The sequence below is a fragment of the Anomaloglossus baeobatrachus genome, chromosome 3 (genome assembly GCF_048569485.1).
Source record: "Anomaloglossus baeobatrachus isolate aAnoBae1 chromosome 3, aAnoBae1.hap1, whole genome shotgun sequence".
NCBI lineage: Eukaryota > Metazoa > Chordata > Amphibia > Anura > Aromobatidae > Anomaloglossus > Anomaloglossus baeobatrachus.
The window spans coordinates 228,125,304-228,141,618 of record NC_134355.1 but is presented as its reverse complement, the minus strand read 5'-3'; the positions used below and the strand labels follow the sequence as shown (position 1 = coordinate 228,141,618).

The 16,315-nt window shown below is 43.3% G+C and overlaps 1 protein-coding gene across 1 annotated transcript in view; it reads right to left on the bottom strand.

The window, feature by feature from the left end:
* The window catches only part of RNASET2 (ribonuclease T2), a 422,090-nt gene that overhangs the window by 85,718 nt on the left and 320,057 nt on the right, over positions 1-16,315 (bottom strand). Inside the window, exon 8 of the mRNA XM_075339751.1 lies at positions 5,421-5,466. Coding sequence (XP_075195866.1) covers positions 5,421-5,466 — 46 coding nt within the window. The remainder of the gene's footprint in view (positions 1-5,420; positions 5,467-16,315) is intronic.

The following is a 16,315-nucleotide window of genomic DNA, read 5'->3' as shown; positions in this document are numbered from 1 at the left end:
TGCTCATTCTTATCAATATCAGATGAAGAAGAGATCCAAAAAACCAATTCACAATCAAAAAATCCCTTTAAAATTATAATTTTTAATCATGATCATTAAAACACACACCATAAAAAGAGGGTGGACTAGAGGGTAACTGCAGGAGAAAAAAGTTAAAGATGTATAATATACCTGAAAGGCCCTGATGTTGCCCCTAAAGTTTCACCCTGCCTTGCTGCGGAGGTCGGCGCCCTAAATAAAACGCAAATGGTGCCCTCGCTCACCGAAGACTCACCCTCGGAGACCCTATGGAGTCCCTAAAATAAGTCCAACCAACACAAATGATATCCAACACAAAAAATAGGTAAATAAATAATGCTGACCAAAAGGTACAATTACCTGACTCAGACACTGATAATCTCAAAAAATTGTATCAACTAGCCACATAATATGCTGAGCATAAAAAACAAATCCAAACCACTAAGGCTACTGGTGTGCACCACAGTGCCCATCAATGAATGGAATTTAAAATCCTTCTTATAGATTTACAAAGCATGAGTTAAAGGTCAGAATGAAAAGAAAGGACACTGCTTAGGACATCTTCCCCCGCCAGGCTTCCTGATGAATCTGGAACACAGGAGAAACACGTTGAGGCAGTTTTTCTGAAGAAAGTACATCTATGAGGGAAGTGGTTATGCTGTTCCTTTCTTTTAATTCTGACCTTTAACACATGCTTTGTAAATTTATAAGAAGGATTTTCAATTCCATTCATTGCTGGGCACTGTGGTGCACACCAGTAGTAGTAGGAATTTTTTGATTGTGAATTATTGCTCATTTTAGTAACAGACAGCAAACAAGCGCTGTGTAGTCTGACAATGCTTGATATACGTATTATAACTAACATTTAATGAGTTAGCAATGGAAAGGGAAAAGAATGTATTACACAAAAGTAGAATGAAATAAAAAGGAGACAGTTTTGAATTTCCTTTTTCCCCTATTCTTTCCTGTAGGTATTCTTTCCTTAGATTTACTTTGGTGACCATGGTCTTGTGTATTTGCCAGGTAAGTTCATATTTATCTTATACTAGGTCATTCATATTTAGCAGCCATAAGATGATGCACTTGTAATAATTCAATCTTCCACCATTTGCAATGCAATGTTGCAGCTATAGTTATTATAGGTGTCAATAATATCTGATTCACCTTAACCCCTTTACGACCGCCGATACGCCTTTTAACGGCGGTAAATAAGGGTACTTTTTCCGATCCGCCGCTTTTTAACGGCGGTCGGAAAAAAGGGTCTAGCGCCCCCCAGAGTCAGAAAATTTCCGGGGTCTCAGCTGCCGGGGGTAGCTGAGACCCTGGAGATCATGATTCGGGCCGGTTTTTCCGGTCCCCGCTCACCTGATGACCGGTATACACCGTATACCGATCATCAAGTTATAGTAAATGACCGCGCCGGTAAAAAATGATTTATCTCCCATCTGGCATGATCAAACATGCCAGATGGGAGATAAATCTTTTTCCCGGTTCCCTCCGGTCCCCCGGTGTCCCCAAAGTGCCCCCCCCGACCCCCAACCCCCTCCCGAAAATCCAAGATGGCCGCGCGCACCGGCGATCACAGCAGCGCGCCGGCCGCATTTACACTGTTCCTATGGTTTCTGTCGTATGTGCCATAACACATACGACAGAAACCTGCTCCCTAGGCCCCGCCGGGTCCCCCCCTACCCCCCCCTGGTGTCCCCCGGTGTCCCCCGGTGTCATACATACCTGTCGGAGCCCTGATCCCCCGCGGCCCCCTCCTCCGGCTCCTTCTCTGCAGACTCCGGTCACATGAGCAGAGCGCAGCTGTCAGCTTCCTGTGTTCAGAGAGCTGTGCTGGCTGCTCGCACACTGCAGCTGCACAGAGTCTGCAGCTGTGACCCGGGGAGAGTGGGTGCAGATTCTTTGCACCCACTCTCCTCAAATGGAGGGTCTGCCCTCCTAGAAAATGGGGGATACGTTCCCTGAACGTGTCCCCCATATTCTAGAAGGTCCAGAGGCGACGTGGGACATCCAAATGGATTATTGTGGATTTTTTTTTTTCTTTTCAATAAATTGGTCAATCAGGGAATGTTTGGGGGAGTGTTTTTTCAAATAAATTTTTTTTTGTTGTCAATTTTTTTTTTTATTACTGTCAATTAGTTATGTCGGGTATCTGATAGACGCCGTGACATAACTAATTGCTGGGCTTGATGCCAGGTGACATTACACACCTGGTATCAACCCCATTCATTACCCCGTTAGCCAACGCACCAGGGCGCGGGATGAGCTGGGGCGAAGCGCCAGAATTGGCGCATCTAATGGATGCGCCACTTCTGGGGCGGCTGCGGCCTGCTATTTTTAGGCTGGGAAGAGTCCAATAACCGTGGCTCTTCCCATCCTGAGAATACCAGACCCCAGCTGTCAGCTTCACCTTGGCTGGTGATCTAATTTGGGGGGACCCCACGTTTGTTTTTTTTTTTTAATTATTTATTTATAAATAATTAAAAAAAAAAAACAGCTTGGGGAGCCCTCCAAATTGATCACCAGACAAGATGAAGCTGTCAGCTGTGGTTTGCAGGCTACAGCTGTCTGCTTTACCCTAGCTGGCTATCAAAAATAGGGGGGACCCCACGTCATTTATTTTAATTCTTTTTTTTTTTTTGGGCTAAATACAAGGCTAGGCATCCTTTAGTGTCACATGAAAGGCAGGTAAGGGGAGCTTCCTCGTTCCTGCGGCGTCACACATAGCGATGTGTGCTGCCGCAGGAGCGACGAACTACATCGTTACTGCTGCAGTAACGATAATCGAGAATGGACCCCCATGTCACCGATGAGCGATTTTGCACGTTTTTGCAACGATGCAAAATCGCTCATCGGTGTCACACGCAGCAACATCGCTAATGCGGCCGGATGTGCGTCACCAATTCCGTGACCCTAACGACTCCGCATTAGCGATGTCGCAGCGTGTAAAGCCCCCTTAACAGTGAGAAATTTTTTGATACAGCAACAGTTTTGTGAAGTACCTGTGGATTCAAAATGTTTACTATACTCTTGAATAAAATCCTTGAGGGGTCCAGTTTCCAAAATGAGGTCACTTGTGGGGGGTTTCTGATGTATAGGTGCCCAAGGGGCCCTGCTAATGTGACATGGTGCGCGCAATTTACTTCAACTTTTCCAAAATTCAAATGGTGCTCCTTCCATTCCAAGCCCTCCCATTTATCCAAACAAAGGTTTTTGGCCACATGTGTGGTATCCCTGCGCTCACAAGAAATTAGATAACAACCTGTGGGGTACACGTTTTGTTGTTGCCTCTTGAAAAAGTGAAAAATGTGTCGCTAAATCAACATTTTTGTGAAAAAAATGAAAATTTCAATATGGCAACCTAAGCTTATCAAATTCTGTGAAGTATTCGTGGATTCAAAATGCTCAATATACACCTAGATTAAAGCCTTGAGGGGTCTTATTTCCAGAATGGGGTCACTTGTGGGGGACCTCCACTGCTTAGGCACCTCAGGGGTTCTCCTAATGCAACATGGCGTCCGCTATTGATTCCAGCCAATTTTGCAGTCAAATTGCACTCCTTCTCTTCTGAGCCCTGTAGTGTGCCCAAACAGTTGATTTCCACCACATACAAGATATCAACAAACTCAGGAGAAATTGCGCAATAAATTTCATGGTGATTTTTTTCCTGTTACCCTTGTGAAAAAAAAAGCTACCTGGTTGAAGTAACAATTTTGTGGTAAAATTTTATTTTTTTATTTTCATGGCTCAACGTTATAAACTTCTGTAAAGCACCTGGGGGTTCAGGGTACTCACCAAACATCAAGATAAATTCCTTGAGGGGCCTAGTTTCCAATATGGGGTCACTTGTGGTGTTTTTTTGCTGTTTACGTACCTTAGGGGTCCTCCAAATGTGACATGGTGCCCGCAATCTTTTTCAGCCAAATTTCCTTTCCAAAATTCAAATATTGCTCCTTCCGTTCCAAGCCCTCCCATTTCTCCAAACAAAGGTTTCAGACCACAAGTGAGGTATCACCGCGCTCATAAAAAAGTGGGTAACAAACATTGGGGTCACATTTTTGGAATTACCTCTTGAAAAAGTGAAAAAATTGATGCTAAAGCAACATTTTTGAGAAAAAAATGAAAATTTTCAATGTGACAACGTAACGTTATCAAAATCTGTGAAGTACCTGTGGATCCAAAATGCTCACTATACCCCTAGATAGAAGCCTTAAGGGGTCTAGTTTCCAAAATGGTGTCACTTGTAAGGGGTTTCTGCTGTTTAGGTACCTTGGCGGACATGTAAATGCAACATGGTGCCCGCAATCTATTTCAGCCAAATTTGCTTTCCAAAATTCAAATATTGCTCCTTCTGTTCCGAGCCCTCCCATTTGTCCAAACAAAGGTTTCTGACCACATGTGGGGTATCGGCGCGTTCATAAGAAAGTGGGTAACAAGTTTTGGGGTTCATTTTGTTGTGTTATTTCTTCTAAAAGTGAACAAATTTGGGGTAGAGCAACATTTTAGGTAAAATTTTATTTTTTGCTTTTTTTCATTCCACTTTGCTTTAGTTCCTGTGAAGCACCTGAAGGGTTAATAAACTTCTTGGATGTGGTTTTGAGTACTTTGAGGCGTGCTGTTTTGAGAATGGTGTCACTTTTAGGTATTTTCTGTCACTTAGGCCTCTCAAAGTCACTTCAAATGTGATGTGGTCCCTAAAAAAATGGTTTTGTGAATTTTGTTGAAAAAATGGGAAATTGCTGATGAACTTTGACCCCTTCTAACTTCCTAACCCCAAAACATTTTGTTTCAGAAATTGCGCTAATGTAAAGTAGACATGTGGGAAATGTTATTTATTAACTGTTTTGTGTGACATAACTCTCTGGGTTAAGGGCATAAAAATTAAAAGTTTGAAAATTGCAAAATTTTCAAAATTTTCATCAAATTTCCGATTTTTTCACAAATAAAAGCAAAAAATATCGTTCTAAATTTATAACTATCATGAAGTACAATATGTCACGAAAAAACAATGTCAGAATCACCGGGATCCGTTGAAGCGTTCCAGAGTTATGACCTCATAAAGTGACACTGGTCAGAATTGCAAAAAATGGCCTGGTCATTAAGTACAAAACTGGCTTCGTCCTTAAGGGGTTAAAGATAATCAGACTGCGGGAACAGACTACACAAGGGTGGGTTTGTTTCTTTTTATAGAGACCCAGAGCTTTGCATTAGTGATGTAAAAACTAGTGAACTAAATATTTTCACGACTAACTGCATCAAGGAGAATAGAAAATTATAGGCTGAGAGACAGACTTCACAAAATACTTATTCTAATAGAAAAGCAAAAAAAAAAAAAGCTGAAAAAAAAAGTACGGCAGATAACAGCGGTTATTAATGAAATACACGTTATCATTTACCTGGTAAGGTTTTGTTGAAGGTGTAATTCCATACTTTTCCAGAACACTGAAAAAGACATACATAAAATACTTAGCTTTGTTTATCAACTTGCTATCAAAATTAATGGGATTTCCCACTGCTATATGAAACTTAGCAATGGGGAGCTATGCTTATAAAAGAAAAAAATAAAGCAGACTTATTCCTATAATCCACCCATCTATTCTGGGCTGTTGCTGTGATTGTCTCTGTTGGACTTGAAGAGATGGTGTCCCAGCACCAGTTACCTGATCCTCCAACCCAATCAGTGGCCTCAACAATCGGGTCACTATTGGTCAGGACGGCCTTTCCTCTAGGTTGGTAAAAATCGTTGGAGCAGCAAGTCACTATTAGTCAGGACGGCCTCTCCTCTAGTGTGGTAGAGACCATTGAAGCAGCAATTCGTTCACTATTGGTCATTACAGTCTCTCTCCTAGTCTAGTAGAGACCGCTGAAGCAGAAATCATGTCACTATGGGTCAGGATGGCCTCTCCTCTAGTGTGGTAGAGACCATTGAAGCAGTAACAATTAGAGTTTTTGCCCAAATTTCTGCCACAAAAAGGCACCTTTTTGAACAGCACAGTGTGCACAAGAAACCCAAATTCCCATAGACTATGCTTGAAAAGCAGAACACATCCATTTTGGCATTAAACGCTGCAGTTGAAAATGCAGCAAAAAAGCAGGTAAAAAGCAACGTGGACACATAGCCTAAAGCCTATGGCACAGTGGCTAACCTCCCTAGATGTGGAAGGAAAAGAAAAATTGACGAGAGATTTCAAGAAAAGATTGTGCGGATGATGGATAAAGAACCTCGACTAACATCCAAACAAGTTCAAGCTGCCCTGCAGTCTGAGGGTACAACAGTGTCAACCCGTACTATCCATCGGCGTCTGAATGAAAAGGGACTGTAGAATACCCAGGAAGACCCCACTTCTTACCCCGAGACATAAAAAAGCCAGGCTGGAGTGTGCCAAAACTTACCGGAGAAAGCCTAAACGTTTTAGAAGAATGTTCTCTGGTCAGATGATACAAAAGTAGAGCTTTTGGGAATAACCATCAACATAGAGTTTACAGGAAAAAAAAGAGGCATTCAAAGAAAAGAACACGGTCCCTACAGTCAAACATGGCGGAGGTTCCCTGATGTTTTGGGGTTGCTTTGCTGCCTCTGGCACTGGACTGCTTGACTGTGTGCATGGCATTATGAAGTCTGAAGACTACCAACAAATTTTGCAGCATAATGTAGTGCCCAGTTTGAGAAAGCTGGGTCTCCCTCAGAGGTCATTGGGTCTTCCAGCAGGACAATGACCCAAAACACACTTCAAAATGCACTAGAAAATGGTTTGAGAGAAAGCACTGAAGACTACTAAAGTGGCCAACTATGAGTCCAGACCTGAATCCCATAGAACACTTGTGGAGAGATCTCAAAATGGCAGTGTGGAGAAGGCACCCTTCAAATCTCAGGGACCTGGAGCAGTTTGCCAAAGAAGAATGGACTAAAATTCCAGGAAAGCATTGTAAGAAACTCATTGATGGTTACCGGAAGCGGTTGTTCGCAGTTAATTTGGCTAAAGGTTGTGCAACCAAGTATTAGGCTAAGGGTGCCAATACTTTTGTCTAGCCCATTTTTGGAGTTTTGTGTGAAATGATCAATGATTTGATTGTGTTTTTTCATTGCAGTCAAAATAAATGAAGAAAATAATACCAAAGAATTTGTGATTGCAATCATTTTCAAGAAGAAACTGAGTATTATCTAACAGAATTGCATGGGTGCCAATACTTTTGGCCAGCACTGTACACTCAGCTTTATATACAGTGGTACCTTGCTTAACGAGAACAATCCGTTCTGGGACTGTGCTTGTTAATCAAGGTACTCGTTCAGCAGAGCAAGATTTCCCATAGGAAATCATTGCAATGCTGACGATCCGTTCCACAACTTCAAAAATGTCCCATCCTGGTCCCCTATTCTGTCATTCCACACACGCACAAACACGTACAAACACGTACAAATACGTAAAAACACGTACAAACACACACATATTATATGCTCACCTTACCTTCCGTTCCATCGCCGGTCTGCTGGGACTTGCTGTTCTCTGGTACGGGGCCGGGCTGTGTAACGCGTTACCATAACGACGAGGCAGGAACTTCCCGGGCAGAGCGCTGACGTCAAAGGCAGAGCCGCTTGCCTCTGATTGGCCAGCGCTCTGCCTTTCATTAGCGGTGACAGGAAGTTCCTCCCTCGTCGCTATGGATGCAGAGACACAGTGTGGACTGTAGCGCAGCGGCGCACTACAGCACCCAGGAGGCCGGCGATGAAACGAAAGGTAAACATATGTTATATTATATGCTCACCTTACCTTCCGTTCCATCACAAGCCTCCTGGGTCTTGTAGATCGCCGCGAAGACGCCACGATGTACCCGGGAACTACAAGAACCATCAGACCAGCGGTGGAACGGAAGGTAAGGTGAGCATAATACTGTATCTGTGTGCGTGCGTGTGTGTGTTTGTGCATACCTGTGTGTGTTTGTGTGGACTGCAAGTGCGGGTCAGAGTGTGGTGGATGGATGAAACCGGAAGTGTGTGCGGTGAGAATTTCGCTTGTACAGCAAAGCTTTCTCGTAAAGCGGTTACAAATTTACAGAAAGCTTTGCTTGTTAAGCGAAATTCTCGTTAAGAGGGTTACTCGTTAAGCGAGGTACCACTGTATTAGATTATTTACCAGAATGTCAAGTATCAAAAAGTTCTTTTATACTGTTAGTCTCCGACAAGGAAGATACACATGCTGGAAATAAATGTGTACAGTGCCAATTAATCTAAGTAGTATAGTAAGGAATGACAGCAGAGTTCCATGCAAACGTGTATAGAAACAGGAGTCTTGAATGATACAAAAATTGATTCAGCTCACACACCAAGATATTAATAAAAATCTTTCAGCTTTTATTTTGAAAAATTCTTTTTCATCACCCCCTACTTTATATTTCCAATGTTGTCTGAGACGTTCTAACTATTGCTAAAGGCAACCAAACATCAGGATTTTTATGTATAAGGTGCAGCCAGTGCAGTACTGGCACTATCAGGCACATTGTGTACATACCATTAGTGGGCAGCTCGGGTGTTTAGTCAGTGAAATCCAACTTTATAAAGTTTGAAAATTCGTGCACTTTTTGATTGACGTGTGCACCTCTCTCCTAATGTCCGGGCGTGTTATGGACGTTTATCCCCGCCCCCTGTTCCTCCCTCTCACTGGCCGTATGTAAATTCCTCTCTTCAGAAACATGGCGCCGGAGTTGGCGCCTGCGCATAGCGCTTATCTCCGGCGCCATGTTTCTGAAGCCCGCTGTACTTAGTATTTTGCAGGAGAGGGCGGCGCATGTGCCCTCGCTTCTTCAGATCCCGTTGTGACCGCGGGAGCGCGCGTGGTCACAACAGGACTGCAGAACAGCTGATAAGAGGACGCGATTAGCTACAGGTAATTGCGTCCTCTCATCAGCTGTTCTGCAGTCCTGTTGTGACCATGCACGCTCCTGCGGTCACAACGGGATCTGAAGAAGTGAGGGCACATGCGCCGCCCTCTCCTGCAAAATACTAAGTACAGCGGGCTTCAGAAACATGGCGCTGGAGATAAGCGCTATGCGCAGGCGCCAACTCCGGCGCCATGTTTCTGAAGAGAGGAATTTACATACGGCCAGTGAGAGGGAGGAACAGGGGGCGGGGATAAACGTCCATAACACGCCCGGACATTAGGAGAGAGGTGCACACGTCAATCAAAAAGTGCACGAATTTTCAAACTTTATACAGTTGGATTTCACTGCCTAAACACCCGAGCTGCCCACTAATGGTATGTACACAATGTGCCTGATAGTGCCAGTACTGCACTGGCTGCACCTTATACATGGAAATCCTGATGTTTGGTTCCCTTTAAGTTATTTTAAAAGGAATTTTTCAAAATGAAGCTGAAAGAAAGATTTTATTAATACCCTGATGTGTGAGCTGGATCCATTATTGTATCATTCAAGTCTGCATTTGCTGTGCAGCAGCAGGATTCCTGTGCTTCCATCCTGAATTGGAACTACACCCCAGGGGGTGAGCTGACTTTCCTTTTCTTCATAGAAACAGGAGTACAGACACATGTTTGTTTATGGTGACATCTACATTCTGACTCCATAATCTGGAATCGGAAACAGTCAATGGCTTAAAATACCTATTTAGTTTGGAACGGATTACCAGACAAGAACCCGGGATGATGTGATACTATTTAGGTTTTAAAGGGTTTTCCACTATAACAAAAGTGGTTCCCAAATACTTTTCTAAATGTAAAACAACTAACAGAGCAGGTATTTACTCATTCCAGGTGGACACCTGGTTATCTGCTGGTGCTCTGGTCTCTGTGTTTGGCTGCAGCAGTAAGGTCACAACTACAGTGCACAACACCGCTGAAACCAATTACTGGGCTCAGTGGCTCTGCCGATGTCTGTGTGGATCACACAAAATAGCTCATATTTAAGATCCACCACATCTCTTCTCCATATTCCCAGATTTTTTTTTTTTTAAAACATGCTTTCATTTATTTCAGGGCATTGGCAGGCTTATAATTTAGCAGAAATGTTTAAACTTTTCAAGAATATTTCCAAAACATAGTCTTATACGTCAATTTAGATTTAAAGTGGTTTTAAGGGCCTCATATATTCTGTATTTATTAAAAACAATTGCCCCCAAATCACCCATTGTTAAAATTGCATGCCATCAACTATCCAAACGGCATCTAGGGAGGTCTTTACTTTAGATCTGGCGTCAGGAATCTCTAGCACTTTAGCAGTTATTAAACTACAACTCCCTGCGCGCCCTATCAACTACAGATCTACAGGTCCAAGTCCCCAAAATCTACAAACCTACTTTGTTTCACAGTAATTATAGCAAAGTAGAGATATAAGAGTTTAAATTAAAAAATTGCCATTGTTGGCAGATTATCCATTGTAAAAAGTCTATGAAATGTATGGTTTCAAACTTAATAGAGCATTTCTAAATAAGGGCCCTTCTGAATTCATCTAAACTATAGATTTTTTCGATATGTCCCCTGCTATTGGATGCAGCTAATCTGTATCATCCCTCCTCTGACTGCTTATGCTGCACAGTGAAAGAATAATGCACATGACTTTTTTTTTTTCTTTTCAGCTTTTACAAATACCTAGAATTAAGGCTAGGTTCGCACACTGCGTCTTTTTGACGCTGCGTTTTTGGCCGCTAAAAACGCACCTGCGTCAAAAAAACGCATAAAAAAACGCATGCGTTTTTGCCGCGATTTGGTGCGTTTTTGGCTGCGTTTTGCTGCGTTTTTGATCTCTGCGTTTTGCTGCGTTTTTCAAATGCATTGCATGGGCGGAAAACGCAGAAAAACGCAGGAAAGAACTGACATGTCAATTTTTTTTTTAACTCAAAAACGCAGGTAAAAAAAACAGATGTGTGAAGACAGCAAAAATGAAAACTCATAGACTTTGCTGGGGAAGCAAAGTCCTGCAGTTTTGAGGCCAAAAACGCACCCGAAAAACGCGCAAAAACGCAGCGAAAAACGCACTGTGCCCACATAGCCTTAGATGTCTTTTAGATTTTTAAACTTAACATTTTTACTTTATTTTATTTTTATTTACTTTTACTTTATTTTTATTTTTTTACTTAAATTTTTTTAAGTCGGTTTCAGAGACTGCAAAGCGCAACCATTTCATTGCTTAGACTATATACAGTAAAATTCCAGTATATAGTTAGATTGATATCTCCCTATCTACGACAGATGAAGGCTGCCAACGAAACACATTGCCACCCTGCGATAGCACTGTAGGAAGAAGATATGGGAGTTAATATGTGGCGCCATTGTAAGACCACTGCTGGAGGTCAACAGTGGCATTGAATGGTTAAACAGCAGCTATCAGAGCAAAATTTAGTCACCACTCTTACAGCTCCATATGTATATTGTCCATACACAAGCACCCAGACTATGATCCAAGGGGGTTGACTTATATTTAATACCACTAGGAATGGGGACATTAAAAGGTGGTCCTAAATGTCTAATGTAAAATTGTAATCAGTTTAATAATAAAATTTTCATTAAACATTCCGTACTGTTCCATCTTTCACTCTCCACACTGTTTTCCTACTATTTTAATTTTGATGACATTTTGTTTGAGAATCCCCAGTGCATGCTGGGATACTCAATTGGGATATCATTAGGGGTCTGTGACTAATGGTGTGAAATCAGTGAGCGGTGTACTCTGTTCCTGCACGTGGTTATTTATCAGAAATTAAAAGGAATTTGTCACCAGGTTTTTGCTATGTAAGCTGAGAGCAGCATGATGTAGGGATGGATATCCAGAGCCCAGCAATGTATCACTCACTTAGATGTTGTTTCAAGAAAATCACTGTTTTATCAGCAGGAGATTATCACTAGAGGACTATTTGCCTTGGGCCATGTAGTCCTCCTGCTCTATATAACCACAATCCCACCACTGACTACCACATTTCTGTCAGTGTACAATGTATACAGAAAGTGGAGGGGTTATACAGAGCTCAGCATTCAGAGAACTGCTAGAACTGCAACAGGCAAAACAGTGATTAATTTATTTTTTTGAAAACTGCACTAAGTAGATCAGTAAGTGACCCATGCTTATGAATCAGAGTCCCTGCCCCTACATCATGCAGCCCTCAGATTACATAGCAAAAACCTACTCTCAGATTCCCTTTAAGCAATTTGATTCCTCATGAATTCTGGAATCTCTTTGCATCTGTAATATTTCTTAAACTTTTATAGTGTCCAGTAGAGATGATCAGGAAAAATTAAAATGTGCCTGGTCGTTATTCTCTGTGAATTTAATGTTCCTTATAATGCCCTGGGCACTCTCCACACCTGAGAGCATAATAAATGCACTATGTAAGAAATTCTCAAAAATCCTTGTACTTACCCCTCCGTTCATCTATCTGGCCCTTTTACTACTCGACACCACGCCGTCGGATCGGTGTCAGGGCCTCACACGATGTGACATCATGGGACCCTTTCACGTTCATACGCGAAACCCTTCCCAGGCTCCGGAAACTCGGTAGCCTTAGGGTATGTGCGCACAAGGCGTTTTTTTCACGCTGCGTTTTTGTGCGTTTTTGTCTCAAAAAACGCACCCGCGGCTAAAAAAACGCGGCAAAAACGCATGCGTTTTTGCCGCAATTTGGTGCGTTTTTTGCTGCGTTTCTGCTCACTGCGTTTTTAATCAGTGCACAATGCCATTAAAGATTGTTGATGAAAAAAAAAAAAAAAGGTCTGAAGTCATTTCCTTCTTCAAAATGTTCATTGTATGCAGGAGAGCAGACAGCTGCAGAACTAGTGTATGCAGGAGAGCAGACAGCAGCTGCAGAACTACAAGGCTCAGCATCCTCCATCCAGGACTGTATGCAGGTTTTTGCCCAAAAAGAAAAAAAAAAATGACATGGGCTTCGCCATATTTTTGTATGCTAGCCGGGTACAGCAGGCAGGTACGGGCTGCTCCCAACCCCCAGCTGCCTATTTGTACCCGGCTGGGAACCAAAAATATAGAGAAGCCCTTTTTTTTTTATTTCATGAATTTCATGAAATAATTAAAAAAAAAAAAAAAAAAAAGACGTGGGCTTCGCCTAATTTTTGAGTCCAGCCGGGTACAACTAGGCAGCTGGGGATTGGAATCCACAGTGCAGGGTGCCCAAGATTTCTGGGCACCCCCACTGCGAATTGCAGTCCGCAGCCACCCCAGAAAATGGCGCTTTCATAGAAGCGCCATCTTCTGGCGCTGTATCCAACTCTTCCAGCTGCCCTGATGCCGGGTGGCTAGCTAGGTAATAATGGAGTTAGGGCTAGGTGTATATTATCAGCTGGCCCTAAGCCCGAAATTCATGGTGTCACGCCAATATTAGACATGGCCACTATGAATTTCTAGTAATGATAAAAAAAAAAACACAACACACAGAAAAATATTTTTATTAGAAATAAAACACAACACAATTAGTGACTCCATCTTTATTGAAATAAAGAACCCCCCTCCGCAGTAATCCTGGGTCAAGGGTCCCGCGCAGTCCAATCCGGATCCAATATCATCTGATCGGTTTGCTGGAAGGCAAAGCGATCAGATGATGTGTCAGGATCAAGTGCCTGAATCACATCACACAGCAGCTGATTGTATAAAAGCCGATTATACAATCAGCTGATGCATCAGTAGAAAAAAAAAAAATAATACTCACTTATGTGCTGTGCTGATTACCGGCAGCTCCTGGAGCGATCGATTGGACAGGAGTCTGATCCCGTCCGATCGCTGCAGGAGCTGCCGGTAATCAGCTGATGAAGTCCCCTGACGGCAGGATCAGCTGATAGCCGGCCGGGCGCGAAAAAGCCGGCGAGACTACGATCAGCAAGAAAGGTCCTGCCCCGGGGAGACTGCACACAGGCAGAGCGGCGGTACCGGGAGGAGATGGGAACGGGCATGGCACCGGGACCCTGCAGACAGGTGAGTATATATGACATTTTTTTTTTCTACTGTTCACTTTTGTCTTCGCCGCTGCCTCCACCTCCAGCCCAGACATGGCGCCGCACGGAGCTGACATGGCACCGGGGGGGTTGTGGACGCAGCGGTGACGGTACCGGGAGGATTCATGCTTCTGTGTTTACCAACAGAAGGAATCCTCTTCCTGTACACGTCACTGTAGTACCCACCCCTTGCGTTTATAGCTGCGTATTAAAAGTCATAGAAACGCGGCTATATGCGTTTTTCATTGCGTTGTTGAACATTCATTGAACTCAATGGGTGAAAAACGCAGTGAAAAACGCAGAAATAATTGACATGCTGCGTTTTTGTGGTCACCACAAAAACGCAGCTAAAAAAAAACGCTGTGTGTGGACAGCACTTATGAAAACCCATTGACATTGCTGGGGAAGCAATGTCACTGCGTTTTCAGCACAAAAACGCGGTAAAAAACGCGGCTAAAAACGCCTAGTGCACACATACCCTTAACCTATGAACCGAGGCCCTGGGGATTTCAGTGTTGCGGACACAGATCCCAAGATGCGACGAGGACAGAAAAGGTGGCAGTGAGTAGTGGAGGGGTGAACAGGTGAGTATAAGGTTTTTGTTTTTAATTATTTTATTTTTATTTATTGTTAACATATTGATGGCCTTTATGGTTCAGGAAAATTGCACCAAACTGAATGTGCACCAAAGGAAATTACAAAAAAACTGCATTTTTTGACAAATGTTGATTTTTGTCACGTTTGAGGAGAATTCAATTCTACTCTAATTTGACATAAGAAAAAAAAACACTACAATAGGCAATGTATGTAATGAAATTTAAATTTCTTTACAGACTTCACAATAACGTTTTGTCTAAAGGAAAAATGCTTTGAAAAACTTGGGAGTTGTTCATAGATATGCTGTGTGTAAAGCCAGTCGTGGGCTAGTTTCACGTGTACACAGAGAGTGGGTCTTTAGCATTCTCTTGTTGCTGAATTTTTTATTTTTTTTCATTGTAGGGAAAACTAAGTCTAAGGTGCACTTTGCACACTACGACATCGCAGGTGCGACGTCGGTGGGGTCAAATTGAAAGTGATGCACATCCGGCGTTGCTCTCGATATCGTAGTGTGTAAATACTTTTTGATACGATTAACGAGCGCAACAGCGTCGAAATCGTATCATCGGTGTATCGTCGGTCATTTCCATAATTTCGGAAGGACCGATGTTACGATGTTGTTCCTCGTTCCTGCGGCAGCACACATCGCTGTGTGTGAAGCCGCAGGAGCGAGGAACATCTACCTGCGTCCTGCGGCTCATGCCGGCTATGCGGAAGGACAGAGGTGGGCGGGATGTTTACGTCCCGTTCATCTCCGCCCCTCCGCTTCTATTGGCCGCCTGCCGTCGCTATGACGCCACACGACCCGCCCCCTTAATAAGGAGGCGGGTTGCTGGCCAGAGCGATATCGCAGGGCAGGTGAGTGCATGTGAAGCTTCCGTAGCGATAATGTTCGCTACGGCAGCTATCACAAGATATCGCAGCTGGGACGGGGGCAGGGACTATCGTGCTCGGCATCGCAAGCATCGGCTTGCGATGTCGTAGTGTGCAAAGTGCCCCTAAGGCCGGGCTCACACTGGCATATAGCTTCTGATTCGACATCATTGGATGCGAGATGCTAAAGACACTCAAACTCTATTGTGAGCGTGAACTGAATGTGATTTTACTGTGTTCAGATTCTCTTGCATGTGGGAATCGGATTACTGGTGCGATAAAGATGAAGAACTTATTTTCCCCATCTTCTCCATTTTCTGTTTCGGCATATTTTGGACTGCACTTGGATAACATCAGAGTGCAGTCTGATGTTTCACAAGTACCCACAGATTTGTATGGGTGCATGTAAACCAATCGTGGCATGCATTGATTTTTGTCTCATGCCGAATCGGCAAGAGGAAAAGGAAAACAACCCCAAACGCCACTGCTCCATAATAGAACATTGGCGCAAATGCAATCTGATAAAAAAGAGAATTTTGTTACTTACCGTAAATTCTTTTTCTTATAGTTCCGTATTGGGAGACCCAGACCATGGGTGTTTAGCTTCTGCCTCCGGAGGACACACAAAGTACTACACTTAAAAGTGTAGCTCCTCCCTCTGAGCTTATACACCCCCTGGTGAGCCAGTCCCAGCCAGTTTAGTGCAAAAGCTGAAGGAGAATAGCCACCCACAAGTAGAACCGAGTAAGAACCGGAACAACCGGAGACTCTGTCCACGACAACAGCCGGTGATAACACGGAACAAGAAAATTGCCAACAGGCAACAGGGAGGGAGCTGGGTCTCCCAATACGGAACTATAAGAAAAAGAATTTAC